Consider the following 15,248-nt stretch of genomic DNA (forward strand, 5'->3'; position numbering starts at 1 on the left):
GTGAGGAGGGAAGGAGTTAGACGAGCTGACGTTTAATGAAGCCATGATGAGACCCGTGTGACTTGTCTCGAAGATGATCATGAATGCATGGTGTATGTGTCTCATAGTTACTTAGGCAAGACCGCTGTAAATAGGGTAAGGGTTTCAGGAAGCGTGCCGCACACCCCCTCGTTATATGGCGTGATTCGGTGGGTGCTGGAGTTCAGTGTTAGGGCAGGGTGAGCGGGTATTTTCTCAGCTGAGCTTCTTTGTTCTGTCTGTGGTTGCGCGCCGTCCTGATTAGCTACAATAGGGACCTTAAGATACCCTGGACGCGGCGGTAAAGAGAACGTGGGTTTGCCTGAGAAAGCCTGGAGCGAGGACGCCGCCACCTTGTGAGCGGGTTGCGTCGAGTGCTCGCCTGACGAGAGAGGATAAAGTAATGTTTTTGTCTTTTAATTCCACCACGTCTTTTAGAAAAACTCGTGAAGTCTTGCTTGATTGATATCTTATTGATCTTTTATTGAAAGTAAAATATGTGCTGCCTGCTATGACTCCAGTTTCTATAAAATCCCCTGAATTTCTTTGAGGGAAACTTGAGGGTATGATCGGAGTTCGCCATCAGCTGTTGCCAGACTTTTCCCCTTTCCGTTGTTCTTGCCTTAAAAGTCTTAAAACGATATGGTTCTGTTATGAGTACTTCCCGTGCTAAGGCGATTTTGATCCTCAGACCACTCCAGCGCTAAACTGAAAGTGAACAAAATAGAATATTTATTATGAAAGTTAATATATGAACCATGGCGTCTTGTTCAAGATCTCAATTTTCTCCAACATGTTCAAGTTTATTACAAACCTAGATATTTGTTTTCCAACAATTTTTATTCTTCTCGTCTCTTAAATTTTTCAAATACTATCCTACAGCGAGAACGTTATCCCCTTTAAAATAAGCAGTTATAGTGTTACATTTGTGTCGAAAGACTCTAGCTGCGCTTTCATTCTCAGTTGCCGCCAAAACACTGAACCCAAAAGGCTTGATAGCCAAAAAATAAGAGTCAATCTAGAGAGAACACCACGATTAAACACTTAGATGTGTCTCTTGAAGTGAAATGGATCGAAAATCCTATACGAAAAGCAATTTCTGCACTTAAAACAAGAAAACCGACTCACTGTTTAACGAAGCGGCCAAACCTGTGTGGCATTATGCTAATTATTTCTAAGAATCGAACATTTCACTTCCGGTTGATGTCCTCCTCGGCCGCGTCCAGAGTATCTTAAGGTCCTTAATAATGGAGAAACAGCTGTCGACCGCTACAACCCCGCCCTGTTTTGGGTTCTATCGGTGTCGCGTTGATGTCTTGCAAAGTTAATTTTCATGTAGTACGATTAGCATTGCAATGTTTCTATCAAATTAATAAAAGCCTACGCTCCCCTCTCCCCTCCTTCCCCATGAGAGGGAACTTTGTTCGGACGTATCGGAGTCATCGAATGGGAGCACAGGTAGCCCAAGCTCGAAATATGAGCATCAAAAAAACATCGGCATTGTTGCGTAACATTCGAAATGTAAGGATTTGTATGGGGAAAAAACCTATCGTCTCTGTAACCTACGAAAATGAAAGGATTTCAATAAAAAACAGCTTACCTTACTTAAAATGTGTGTTACGTCTCTCCAGTGTGGTCCACGGGCAATCTTTATATAGAGAGAAAACCGTTTACATAAAAACCCATAAAACGGCCATAAATCGGCCCGTGAACCACACAGGAGAGACTTAACACACATTAATTTTTAAGTAAGGTTAGCTGTTTTTTATTGCAATCCTTTCATTTTCGTAGGTTACAGAAACGATAGGTTTTTTTTCCCATACAAATCCTTACATTTCGAATGTTACGCAACACTGCCGATGTTCGCCGATGCTCATATTTCTAGCTTGGGCTACCTGTGATGCGGAAGAACAGAGAATCCAAACCAATGAAACCAAGATGGCCGCAAAACTGAGCAAAGAAGAAGCCGAGGGATATTTTACTCGTATAAACTATTCAGGATCAAAAGAACCAACTGTCGAGGTGTTGACAGAACTACATCGATGTCATATCCTATCTGTACCATTTGAAAACCTGAGCGTTTATGGAAAGGAGAAAATAGAGCTCTCTAAAGAATGGCTGTTTGAAAAGATCGTGCGAAGACATCGAGGTGGATTTTGTTTTGAACTAAACTCGATGTTTTCTTTCCTTCTTGATTATCTCGGATTTGAATACACAACACATGCTGCCTCAGTGTTAAGTAGGAAGACAGGCGTTCAAGGTCCACCACTTGATCATCGCGTTCTTATTGTAAAAGTCAGAGGCGAGCTGTTGCTCACCGATGTCGGGTTCGGCGATTCGTTTTGGTTGCCGCTTCGTTTCACTGGCTTACAAGAACATCAAGAACAACAGAGTGGCACTTATCGAATTCGAAAGAGCGGAGATGACCATATCTTTGAAGAAAAGATCAAAATAATTGTCGATGAAACTGGCCAAGAAAAAATGGCGAAGGAGCAATTTACAAGTCCTGCTGATCCGAGTTGGCTGCCGAGATACATATTTGACTTCATATCGAGAAAAACGGAGGACTTCTTTGAAATGTTAGAGTATCATCAGAAAAATGACAAGTCACCATTTACTCATGATCGTATATGCACCCTGGCCAAACCCTGGGGAAGGGTAACTCTTTCAGGCCATAAAATTGTAATCACAACGTTTCTTGGGGACAACAAAGTCAAAAAAGAATCCAGGAACGTTGAGGGTGGTGAACATGAAGTAGTAAAAGAACTGGAAGAAGTATTTGGAATTAGAAAAGACTCTTGTTTCTTCCCAAAAGGGTAGGCCTTTTATGGCTGGTTTTCACTAGCGATAGAGTCGGAGTCGGAAGCAGCGTCGTAAGAGAGCTTATGAGTCAGCGAAAATAAAAAATCGGTGTTGCATGCAGAGTCATAAACTCGACAGAATCGGTGTCGGAAGAATCTGAATGTTTCCATTTTCGTCTGACTCCTCTTATGACTCCGTTGCTTACAATCTAGTGAAAACCAGATTGTTGGAGTCAGAAGCAGAAATGGAAGGATAAACCAATCACAATGCACGTTCCTATGCTTTGTGATTGTTTTAGTTCTTCCGCTTCTGCTTCCGACTCCGACAACCTAGTTTTGACTTGATCGTAAATGATGGATTCGTAAGCGGTATCAGAACGCTGTTTTCACTAGATCGTAAATTTCTACGCTTCTGATTACAAATCCGACTCTGTCGCTAGTGAAAACCAGCCTTCAACTGGATTGAATGGTACGTTGTGTAAACTACAGTTGAATCTCCATTTAGTGGCCACCTATTAAGCAGCCACCCTTAATTAAGGAGCCAGTTATAAAAGTCCCGAAATAATCGTAGAACATTATGGAAACTTAAACCTCTATTTAGTGGCCACCTTTTGACCATCCCAATGAGAGTTCTTCCATTGTTATCACCTCTATTAGCAGCCATCAAGCGCTTGATACACTTATTTTGCCTTTGTTTTAAGAACATGATGAATGAAATACAGTGCGAGATAGAAGGTGATGACTGATTGTTTGTGGACCAGCACTGCTCCAGTCGCGTAATTGTTTCAAAGTGAAGTGATGTTTCTGCTAAAGACGGGGCTTCTGATATTTCGCGCGGTCGCGGAGCCGCGAAATTCAGGTAAATCCCCGAAATCCCGCGAAATTCACAAAAACACGAAAAATACCGCGAAATTCGGTAGAAATCTTATCAAATACGTGTCTGTACAACATATTTGAAACTTATTTCAGCTATAGGGGCTATTTACTTGCCGTAAACTTGCAACTTTATCTTGGAACTTCGTCACTGAAACGTGCAAACAACGTCCTGAAACTACGAGGTGTAGATTTGCTGCGAAAAACTGGGCACTAGCAATGATGTTAAAGACTTTGCCATTGGTTCATTTCTGGAGCGTATTGTTGTTGAAAGAGCAAATGATAACCTCTGTTAGAAAAACGTTAAAAACGGTGGTCTGATCAGCTCAAAACCGATCGATTTCTAGCGAAATTTGCCTTGAAAATAACCACAATATCGGCCGTTTTTTACCGATTGCGTTTTGGTGAAGTTTGCCCCGAAAACTCACTCGACATTCCCGCGAAATCGGCCGATTTTTCCTCGAATTTGTCCCTAAAAATCCCTCGAAATTTGACTTTGTCTTCCGCGACCTATCAGAAGCCCTGTAAAGATTATGATAATTTATGACGAGCCTCTAGAGAATGGCTAACCTCCATTTAAAAGAGGCCCCTTGCCGGTACTCCAAGGGTGGCTGCTTAGTGATGGGTCAGCTATAATAATAGACAACGACATTTAAAAAGTGTGTCAAAGTGACTCATAGAAAACAACGGGGATAGTGAAACAGTTGAAAACCATCAACAGATTTAGACTATTTAGTGGTGGGTTGAAGGGGTCAGCAACCCCCCTTTGTGTTGGATTTATGTTATAGTAAATATGTGAAAAACAACTTCAGTACAATGAAACTTTTGCTGAACAAATTTTGCCACTCACAGCCCTTTCTTTTACTGCGTTTTACTGCAGTCAGCTGTTTATCAAATTAAATTTTCCTTTGGGACAGGACTATTCTTGTTCTCTTAGCTGTTATCACAAGACCTGTAACAGATTCAGAAAGGCTGAAAAGGAGGAACTGCAGTAAAGTGCAGTTGCAGTGAGCACTTAGTGGGGTCACTCGTGCTGTCAAAACTTGACTATTGTGACACTGTCTATTACCCTTTGCCGGAATTTCAACTAAAACTTACAACGTGTCCAGCTAGTAGCTGCTAGTTTTGTCCTGAGTAGGTATGTAAATGACATTAATGATATTGTTAAGATAGGGTGGTTACCGGTAAGACAGCAAAGAGACTTCCATGTTCTCAAACTTGTTCATCACAAGGCTTTGCACTCCCCCAGCTGGCCGTCTTACATACCACTAGATACAATTAAACATCTGCGATCTTTGTGGTCAGGAGCAGCAACAAGATTAATTATACTATAGGAGAGGGGCACCTTTTAAGACTCTACTGCCAAGTTATTTAATGTCCTTCCAGGAAATATAATAGAAACTGTAGTGCTTTTAAAGTATACTGTAGGGATGTTAATGCCTATCTATTAAATAACATTTCTAAATAGTTTGTATAGGGTTATATTACTATTACTAATCTTTGTTTCATTTTTATACAATATCCTTTTATCGTCCGATTTTATTGCTTTCTGTAATATTGTAGATTTCATGTTTTTATTTTCGCAGTATATTGCAGACTTCATATTTCATATGGTAGTTTTTAACAGGTGAAGAGCTACTAGGTGGATACACTGTTAATGAACCATTATTATTATTAATAGTGGAATATAACACCAGATCATTAGCAACTTCAGAAAAATTGTAAAATACATGAATATCAAAAGAAAAAGTTTAATACAGCTTGCTGTCCTCTGAACCCTATAGTAAAAAGGACTTAAGAGAGCCTTCTCACTGTGAAAGGTTTGAACCCAGGAGTCATTTTAAAAGTAGGTTGAGTTTGATCGTCCGGGTGAACGTAGTCCTGAATAGGACTGTTGTTGTACTGACTCACTTAGACTCTGAAGATGACTACCGCACAAGTTGTCGAAACGTCAGTCACTGTCAACAACAACAGTCCTATTCAAGACTACGTTCACCAGGACGATCAAACTCAACCTACTTTAGAGCCTTCTTACTTTGTCAGTTTTATCTCTTGCCTGTTCTAGGCTCCACGATAGAAGAGAAAGTGGAATGAGAAAATTGCACTCAAACCACTTGGGGGTGGGCGGGGCAGAGATGGGGAACTGGAGCCTGTAAGCATTGTTTGCAATACCTCATTCCGGTATACTAGCTCCTGATATACCCTATGATTAGCCAATTTTGACAGCTTATGTCAGCATTTTAAAAAAAGTCAATCACTTGGCTTCGCGCATGTAGAGTCAAATGTGGCAAGCGTGTGATGCCCTTATATGCCACACATTTTGACACTTTGAAGGGAGAACCGGTTTTCTGGAAGTGGGCAGGGAACTGGGTGGAATGAGGTATTTAAAATGATGCTTATATACCTGCCAACTTTTTCTGAGATATAAGCGTGAGATTTTTATCCTGGGAGTGCTGGGATTTTTGAAGACGACACGATCATTTCCGAAGATTTCCGAAGAAGTCCGAAGTCTCCCGAAGATGTCCGAAGTCTTCCGAAGACGTCCGAAGTCTTAGGACGTGTATAAACGCGAGCTTTTCACTTCAAAAATCAAAGATCGCGAGGAAAGTATTGTCATTTATTCATTTTACACATGGTTTTCGTTCCTTACATGGGTCTGAGTTAACATATTTTTGGAAATTGTGTCAAGCTGAGACGGCAACAACTCACATTTTTCAATCAGGCGTGAGAAATTGGCCCGCAAGCGTGAGCCGGCGTGAGATCGAAGTTTTCAACCCGCAGGCGTGAGACTCACGCCTAAGGCGTGAGAGTTGGCAGGTATATGCTTACAGGCTATCCCCATTTCTCTTCCCGCTCTACTATTTTTCACTGCTTGCCCAATTTTTTCTCTCCTCTGCAGACCTGCCAACCTCTGATAAAGGAAAATTTGGAGACTCATGAAAAAAAAATCTGAAGACTCTACAAAATGTAGCGAGATTCCATTTTTTTCCCCGATCAAGATTAAACGAACCTTTCTTTTCATTGGGGGAATTAAATGTTTATTGTGATAAATCCCTGCTTTTTTGTGGTTCCTTTGTAACGAGATGTCACCTTTTCCCTGGTGACTCTAAGGCCCAGTTCAAACGTCGAATTTCACATGTGCCGAACTTAATTCCTATTAAATCAACTCGCTGATCTCTGTCGAATTTAACTCTGTTCGCTGTCAATATTCCCAGTTAAAAAAAATAATTTACTAAAATTCATGCATTATAAAGTTCGGCACATGTGATATGCGACGTTTGAATCAAAAGTCGAACCTAAGTCAAATCTTCGACTGTTTCAGTCGTAGATACGGCAAACGTCGCATGTAATCAGAAACTCATAAGGGGTTGAATCAACCCCTTATGGGTTTCTGATGTAATTTAAACAGTCGAATTTAATTGATTCAAACGTCGTACTTCACATGCATTTAACTCTCGCGTTAAGTTCGGCACATGTGAAATTCGACGTTTGAACCGGGACTAAGAGCCCAGCTTACAGCAAAGAATCGTTTCTTCGGGAAAAGCTAACTTCATAGCCAAGATGTTGGATGAAGTGCCATCACGGCTTAAACAGGCACTAGCATTCCCCATGAAATTTCAGTTTTTATTCTACAAGGTAACATTTCATTTTAGAATGAAATTTCCCTAAAAAACCGTGAGATTGGGGGGCTTGTCTTGAGGCCATGAAAAAAGTTTAAAAATCGTGAGGTTCACGGCAAAATCGTAAGGATTGGCAGGTCTGCCTCTGCACTCGGACCGAGATTCTGGTACAGACTAATTTATCGCGCGCACAACTATCATTCTTGCATATTGAAGCTGAGGTATCCAAGTGGGTAATTATTTTTGTCAAAACGTTTAAAAATAAAAAATGAAAACTAGTGTTCAATTTCAATCTATTTTTTCTGAAACTGGAAAAAATGTTTGACTCTTTCTAAATCTAAACCACCGAAATATAAAATTAAGTTAAACCCCCTGAATAAAATACCAAAATTTTAAGAAAGTGCAAGTTGCTTTTGTCTTTGTGGTTGTTTCTTTTTATGGTACAGTTAAACCTCTCCACAACGGTCACCTTGGGGGCAGTAGAAAGTGGTCGTTGTGGAGAGGTGTAAACAAGAGTCAATGTATAGCAGGGCGGATGTATAGCCTGCGTAGCAAGCGTTTCCTCGCGAGGTTCGTCTAGAAAGCTGGGACAAGAGCAAAAAAAACATGAATGACGGGGGAGGGGGAGGGGAACAACCTTTTTTTTGCTTCCGCTTTAACTTTGGCCCAATAACTCGATTGGAATCGCTTGCTACGCAGGCTAGTCAATGTATGGACTGTCTGCCAAAAAAAGTGGCCATTGTGCAGAGGTGGCCATTAGTAGAGGTTCGACTGTAGTCCCCCCCCCGGGGCGGATCTAGAGGGAGGGTGCAGGGGGTGCGCACCCCCCCCCCCCGGAGATGACCTGCGGTTTTCTAATACAACTGGTATTCTGAAAAAAAAAAACTATGTGGTTTATTGGTGTTGAAGTAGAGCAAAAGACTAGTGCACCCCCTCCTAAAAAAAATCCTGGATCCGCCCCTGCCCCTGGTTACTAACTTTCGATTTCCCCACCCCCACCCCCCTTCACTTTTCTGATGGTTCATCCCTAATGTTAGTGATGACGAAAACGAAGGTCAAAAGGCTTTGATGATGACGATGGTGACAACAGGGATTAATTTATGATGAGGATGGCAAAAATAATAACAACAGCTGGCACTGGAGAATACCCTTTTTTGACACTTTTTAACATTTTATTAAAATACTTAGTTGAGTGAAAGTTGACAGACAATCCAAACAAGCCCTCGTACAAGATTAAGTGGATATAAGTTTCTCGATTTTTATCTGTCAGTTTTAATGCAATATTTCAGTAAAGCGGGCACCTTTCAGACCTTTAAAGGCTCCTTCCGCCTTCCGACTTGCCACGGCGCCCTTCACATGTTTCCGAGGAGAGCCGCGGATTTTAAGAGAATTTTTTGAATAACGAGCAGTCTACGTCATGCGGTAGATGTTTTGGTAATCTTGAAATGATCTGGGTTTGATAACATGAAAATTTATCTTATTGGGGGAGAGACCTAAAACCTCAACTAATTTTGGTTATTTTCTCTTGAAAAGACACGCGCTTATCAAGATCATTGCAGACAAATGAATGAACTTCAGATACAAAAGATAATACGCCCCGTTTGTAGTGTAAGACTGGAAGCTTTTTGCTATGCAATAAAACTTTATTCTAGAAATTTCACGGATTAGCCGTTTCGATCTTTAAGTTTTCTTTATAGAGACGCCGACTTAATGGTCGGATTCAGATCTACCCTAGTCTACTGTGCTGTCGAATGCGGTTGGGTTATTTATTAAATTTGCTAAAAAGTAAATATATACTCGTCTTGTTGGAGTGTCTTAGTTGAAAATTTACAAATTACAATTATTGTATGGTTAAGAAAAAATATTTGCTACCAAAAATAAAAGCGTTTTCTCGGCCAATAGCCCCTCATCCTGGATTGAAATGGGGTCGTATATAGAGCGTAATCAATCGGTAAGAAATATTTAGATTTAATGTAATGTCATTTCAGACAAACACGGCGTTCGAAGACAATTATTTCGGTAGTCATTGTATAAATAAACATATTTGATTCAACAGCTGTAAAAGCTTTAATCCCATTTTAATCATGTCCGGTAGAAAAAAGGAAAATACTCAACTTTTTTGGCTTCTAAGCTAATTGTGTACCGTCCCCTGTCCACCCGTTTTTAATAATTTTAAAACTTTTATGCCCTGTCTCCTCCGGAACTTGTAATGTCAAAGGATAGATTGTCGCCGGGGAATCCACAACTCGACTAGTTTTATCTGGCATTTTCGCATTCATAGAACTTTCTTCCCTTATCACCGCACAAGCAAGTCTCGGCCGCACTGCAGGTTCTTGAGCAGCAAATATTCGCTTAGCGCTCGATCTTGTAAATGTCCATGAACTGCGCGAATCTCCTCGCGGCCCGTTCAGGTTTATTTGCCTCGAGTCTCCCGCGAAAATACTCCGACAAATCTGGCGATAAACTCGTTTTAGTCCGCCCCTAAATTGGCTGGTGATCAATGCATACATTACTGGATTGCAAGCTGAATTCACCAGGGTTAATACAGTCGTAGTTAAAATAACCGTTTCTGGAATTTTTGTTCTTGGATAAATAGTCATAAGAAGGTCTATACCGTAAAAGGGTAACCAACAAGTCGTGTACACTCCCAACACGATATATACCATTAACGTTTTTTTCGAAGCCCCTGAAAGGCACATTCCCTTAATGCGGTTTTTTGCGTCGCGAACTTGGATGTTTACAATTGTTTTGGCGTGTCTTCTTGCAACTAAATGTATTCTACTGTAGCAGAAAACGGTGATAAAATATGGTAGTAATACACAGCTGATAGTCTTGAAGAATATAAAGCCAGTTAGATCCGGGAAATATACAGAACAGCGCTGGTAGGGGTTTAACAAAAAATGCCCCCAGCCTAGGAGCGGGCACGAAGAGACGAAAAATGCTTGTAACCATGTCCACGCGACAACGAAAACCGTTCTTCGTTGTGTTACGATTACTTCATAACGAAGACAGTTCAAAATACTGTGATATCTATCTAAAGCGATTACAGCTACTGTCAATGAAGATGCGATGCCATAAAGCGAGTTCAAAAAGCCATAGAATCGGCATAGTAAACTTCCGTTGCTGCGTGGTTCAGTTTTTGTCAGAAGTGAATCAATGGTAGCGGGAACTACAACGATTCCAGCGATTAAGTCCACAACGCATAAGTTGGCGATGAAACAGTTCGTAAATGTGCGAAGGCGGTTGTTTCGCGCTAAAATGACCAGCACCAACACATTTGAAGTGATATTAACTACGCTTGTGAAAATTAATACAACGACGAAATATGTTGAACTTTGTGACGCTCTGTCCTCGCTGTTGGCAAAATAAGTTGTGCTGTTGCGTTCCATAGCTAAGTTGAATTTACGAAGAGCGTGTACTAGTCAAAAACATCCACCAATATCTCAAAATATCCTTTTTTTTTTTTTTCACTTATTGCTGCCTGCACAACAAAGCACGTAATCCGCCAAACAACTTCGATTCAACAAATCCACATGCTTGATTTTAATTTGGTCCTGGCAGCCACAACATATATTTTTCATGCGTGTTTTTCTTTCTGTGGTAAATCCTGATGACGAAAAAAACATGATATCATTAAATGAAAATAAGGCCGACCATGAGGTAAACAGTACAGTTTAAGTTTCAAATTCATTAGTTACGGCAGCTAGTTTTATTTTAGGTTTACTTTATTGGGAATAAATTAAAGTCAATAAAAAACATTCTCACGACATATATATGAGTCTAATACTCTTGATTTCAATGCGTGTTTACCTTAAAATTTCAACAAAGTCGAACAATAAAGATCATGAAAGTTGATTTTTTTTTGGGCACCCGGAAATAATGAGTTTTCGGGGATTTAAAAGACCCTGACACTTAATGCAGAAGGAAAATTTTCTCTTAATTGTAGCGGACTATGGTCGGAAAGAATTTTACAACGAATGCTCAGTAAAAAAACAAAATTAGGTTTGCATGATTTATTCTCGACTTCATCAAAGTGGAGGCAAATTAAACTCCATGATACTTAAAAACACCGTAGTTGTAAATATAATGCGGTCATTACATTATTCTTTACGAAAAATGCACTGAACATAAATTACTGAAAAATGTCAACTGTTGACGGTTAGGCGATAAAAAAGGGCGAGTAATGTTATTTTACGCGCGCGCCATTTATACGAGGAAAAATAAGACGCGAACTTTCCGTATAAACGGCACATTTCGTCTAAAATAAGACGCGGCTTAGCTAAGACGCGTCTTATTAGATAAGACATGCTCGTATAAATGGTACAGTTCGCGTCTTATTTTTCCTCGTATAAATGGCCCTATTATGTTCTAGAGCACCTTCAGTACTAAAGATTTTCTCTAACAAAGAATCAGCAGTTAAAACGGATTCAAGAGAGGACCAGAGAGAAGCTTTGCATATCACGCCATTCATATTCCGCAAATGCAAAGATATGTATAGTCACTTATTTAGAGTACTTTTCGTAAGTAAAAGAATAACAATTAAATCGGGGTATAATCCCGTTAATATTGGCTGACAAAAAGAAAAGTTTGAGAATATAGTAAAACTTTGAGGCAGGTGCCGGCCAGCTAGCCTGTTCCAGCTTTATCTTATTCTGTTTGGTTATAGAATTTATTAATGTTGCGCGCGTCATACTAAAACCGCATTTTGTTTGCTCGCTATTAGGTAATCTTTAGTTGTAAGATGTTCTTTAATTTCCCTGTCGACGCTTAACGTCTAAATGTGCATAAGTCAGTTCAGTTCGATATGTATAATTCATTAACAGTGGCTGAAATTTTGGGCTAGATAACATGTTAAGAAAGATGCGATTTGTTTCATAGCTAGTTCTGCATGGATCAATGAAAGTCATCCTGTCTTAATTGATCAGTAAGATCAGGCTTTAAATTTCCCATGATTATTCTCGCGGGTTTGCCAGTTTCCTAGCTACAATTTCACTTTCCGGTTGCGTAAAAATGGCCGGTTTCCAGTTTGCTATCACAAGAAAATGTCGGTGGCCTGTTGTAAGAAAGGGCGTTATTTTGTTCCTTGAATGTTCAAATTAATCTGTTAAATAGATAAGACAATTCTCTTTGAGCGTCACTAGAGAATATTTCCTCTATGCATTACAAAGAACTCATTCCAACTAGCACGCAACCTCAGCAAAAACCAAAAACGCCGTAAAATCAATATGCTCCCATCTAACTGGAATAAAACAGGTTTTTTCTGTTAAAAGAGAAAATCTTCGTCAAATCTATTCAGAAGTCAAAATACTAAAAAATGTCACTTACCGTTGGGAAGTAAACCTCTTCTAGTGATACTTGAGTTGAGAATTAAGCGGCCCGGGACTTTGTACAGCAAGGACTCGAATGCACTGCTGTTTTCCAGTCTGCCTTACCGGCCACTCTTGTTGGGTAGTATTGTTCTGCCAGAGTTGCAGGACGATGGCTATTGTGTCAAAGCTGCCCGCCTAGGTATATACTTAAAATATTGTTCTTTTGTTTAGGCAGAAAACATTTGGCGTTTACCCAACTCACGCAATTACAAGTGTCAAAATAACTCTGACTTATATTAATCACTTTTCCTGTTTCTCTGTGTGGGTAAATGGAAATTAATGAACAGCTGACGAATTCTTGACCTCGTGCGCAACTCAGTTATGCCGGCGAATCGAGATTAGCATTTCTGTTTTTTCGGGTAAGGTTTATAAAATTACGTGCAAACACCGCAAGAAATGTATTTGCAGAAGGACCTTGATGTGTAAATTCCTTTTTAACCCGGGAGTTAAAAGTTAACATTCGAGTACATAGTTCCCAGTACAACTGATTTAATAACATTACTAAATTGATCTCCCAAAAAGGGGCTTTCGAGAAACAATTTTTCATCCCAAACATTGAGATAAAAACTAGTTATGATGTCCTTGAAACGGTGGATACTGGCATCAGTATAGTAAAATTTCTCACATTAAAGCTAAGAAGCACAATTTGAAAAAGACGAAAACAGCTAAAATCTCTTGTGAATTATTTGAATGAGGAGATATATTTTCCCTGTTTAGTCTTAGTTCGCACATATTGCTTGGATTCGTCAGTGATCGGAAAAAAAGTTTTTTTCCGAAACTGAAAATTGCGGGCAGGCTGCTTTTTATCTGAGATGACGCTCTATCTTTATTTTTCTTGGTAAACAAAATACAGGCCAAGGTGTACAGAGAATATATGAGAGCTGCTAAAATTGGGCATGATCTTAGGTTTAGCAACTGACTGCTGATTTCTTTCGGTTATCGCTTCAAAACAATGAAGACACGGCTGAATAATAGCCTTTCTAGACCCTTCCAAGTCCATCTAGCCTACGTAGCAAGCCGCGTTTCCGTGCGGTTTCGGCACTTTTGGAGCAAAAAACAAGGATCGAGAGTCAAAGACCAGGTGAAAAATGACGCGACCAAAAGAGCGAGGAAGGGCTAGGGAAGAAAGGTCCGTCAGATTCTTTTGGAATTTCACTTTCAAATTGTTTAATTTAAAGATGATCGAGTGAGTATTGAATAGTTCTATATTTATCTTATCCTGTTTAAAATTATAGACTAAAACAAAAAAGTGTTTTGACTTGTATGTAAATGCTATTTTTATTTTAACCTGTATTTTCTTCCATTTTACACGGCCCCCCAAAATTTCAAACTTTTCCCTCTTACTTCAATACTTCCTTGCTCACCTACTTTCCTTTCATATATACGCTGCTATCATTCTCATTATTACTAATGTACGAACCAAAAACAAAACAAAACAAAACGAAGACAAAAAACAGTTGCTACTTTTATCGCCGGTCTAGAAAGCAGCAACAGCGATATTTCGAGAATGAAAACACCTTTTCTCTTATTTTCCAGACATGTGTCGACGGTACGTACACCGTTATCATCAGTGCGCGCGAGTCGAGTAACGAGTAAAAATTTTGTTTCAGGATTTCGTTCACAATGTTGCGGAAGTTACGTACGTTTAAAATGATACATGACGTAGAGGATCTTACAGGGCGGACAGTCAGTTTTATCTATTCACCTGCCGTCGATTGAGGTCGGGTTTCTCCCTTGTATCATATAAATAGATTCTGTAAGTTTTATGAATTTAATCTTAAGTTCTTTTCTATATTGCCTTCACCAGTATGCAGTTTAAAAACGCCTAAATGTTTAAAAAACCTTACACAAAAAGGGTAGCCAGTGAAGGTACAACTGAAAAATACCCTATACTTTTTCTTAAAAAACTTCATATGTATGACGAACTTAAAAAAATCATGTTAATCTGATCATGAATTTAACTCCACGGAATTAGTGTAATTGACAACAAAATCCAACCATTTATTTTCCAAGTTAAAAAAAGCGGTTTACAAGAACAGAATAAATTAAAGTATTATAGATCAGGCCAAAAACTACCCAGAATAGCAAAAACTAAGCAAGCTGAGTAGTTACAATAATCAAATTGTATTCTCTATAGGGTTGTGACACATGAAAAACAAGAGGAAAAAAGAGAAGGAAAATAAATGAAATTTAGGAGAAAAAAAAATAAATAAGAATAAAACAAAACGGTACCAGAGAGAAAGATAACTATAAAGTTAACCTTAATTATAAGTTGACGTTGATGCTAGCCCAGTACTTGCCATGCTTAATATTGAACCGAAACTGTGCCACCTCCATAATAATATTATAGCGAATAGACGATCCAGTCTGAACCGCAACTGTACTAATGATTTGGATGGTTCTTCTCATTTCAGTTTTATATAGTATCAAAGTAACCCTGCGAGTTATACAGGGGCTTTTTTCCAGCTACAGTCGAACTTCACGTATATAAACGACCACCCAAAATGCGAAGAATTAGTGGTCGACTCACTTACGGGAGGTGGTTCAGGGGCGGATCTAGGGGAAGG

General features: G+C 39.5%; 2 protein-coding genes across 2 annotated transcripts; one reads left to right on the forward strand and one right to left on the reverse strand.

Moving 5' to 3' along the window:
- Positions 1–1,936: 1,936 nt before the first annotated feature.
- LOC140948385 (arylamine N-acetyltransferase, pineal gland isozyme NAT-3-like) lies at positions 1,937–5,451 on the forward strand. Its single transcript, XM_073397619.1, has one exon. The coding sequence runs from the start codon at positions 1,957–1,959 to the stop codon at positions 2,836–2,838; it is 882 nt and encodes a 293-aa protein (XP_073253720.1). The 5' UTR covers positions 1,937–1,956; the 3' UTR covers positions 2,839–5,451.
- Positions 5,452–8,537: 3,086 nt separating this feature from the next.
- On the reverse strand, positions 8,538–12,868 carry LOC140948002 (histamine H2 receptor-like). Its single transcript, XM_073397230.1, has 2 exons — positions 12,638–12,868; positions 8,538–10,919 (listed from the first exon to the last, which is right to left on the reverse strand). Exon 2 carries the CDS (start codon positions 10,699–10,701, stop codon positions 9,439–9,441), a length of 1,263 nt encoding a protein of 420 aa, XP_073253331.1. The 5' UTR covers positions 10,702–10,919; positions 12,638–12,868; the 3' UTR covers positions 8,538–9,438.
- Positions 12,869–15,248: the final 2,380 nt, after the last annotated feature.

This window comes from Porites lutea, chromosome 9 (genome assembly GCF_958299795.1).
Source record: "Porites lutea chromosome 9, jaPorLute2.1, whole genome shotgun sequence".
NCBI classification, from domain to species: domain Eukaryota; kingdom Metazoa; phylum Cnidaria; class Anthozoa; order Scleractinia; family Poritidae; genus Porites; species Porites lutea.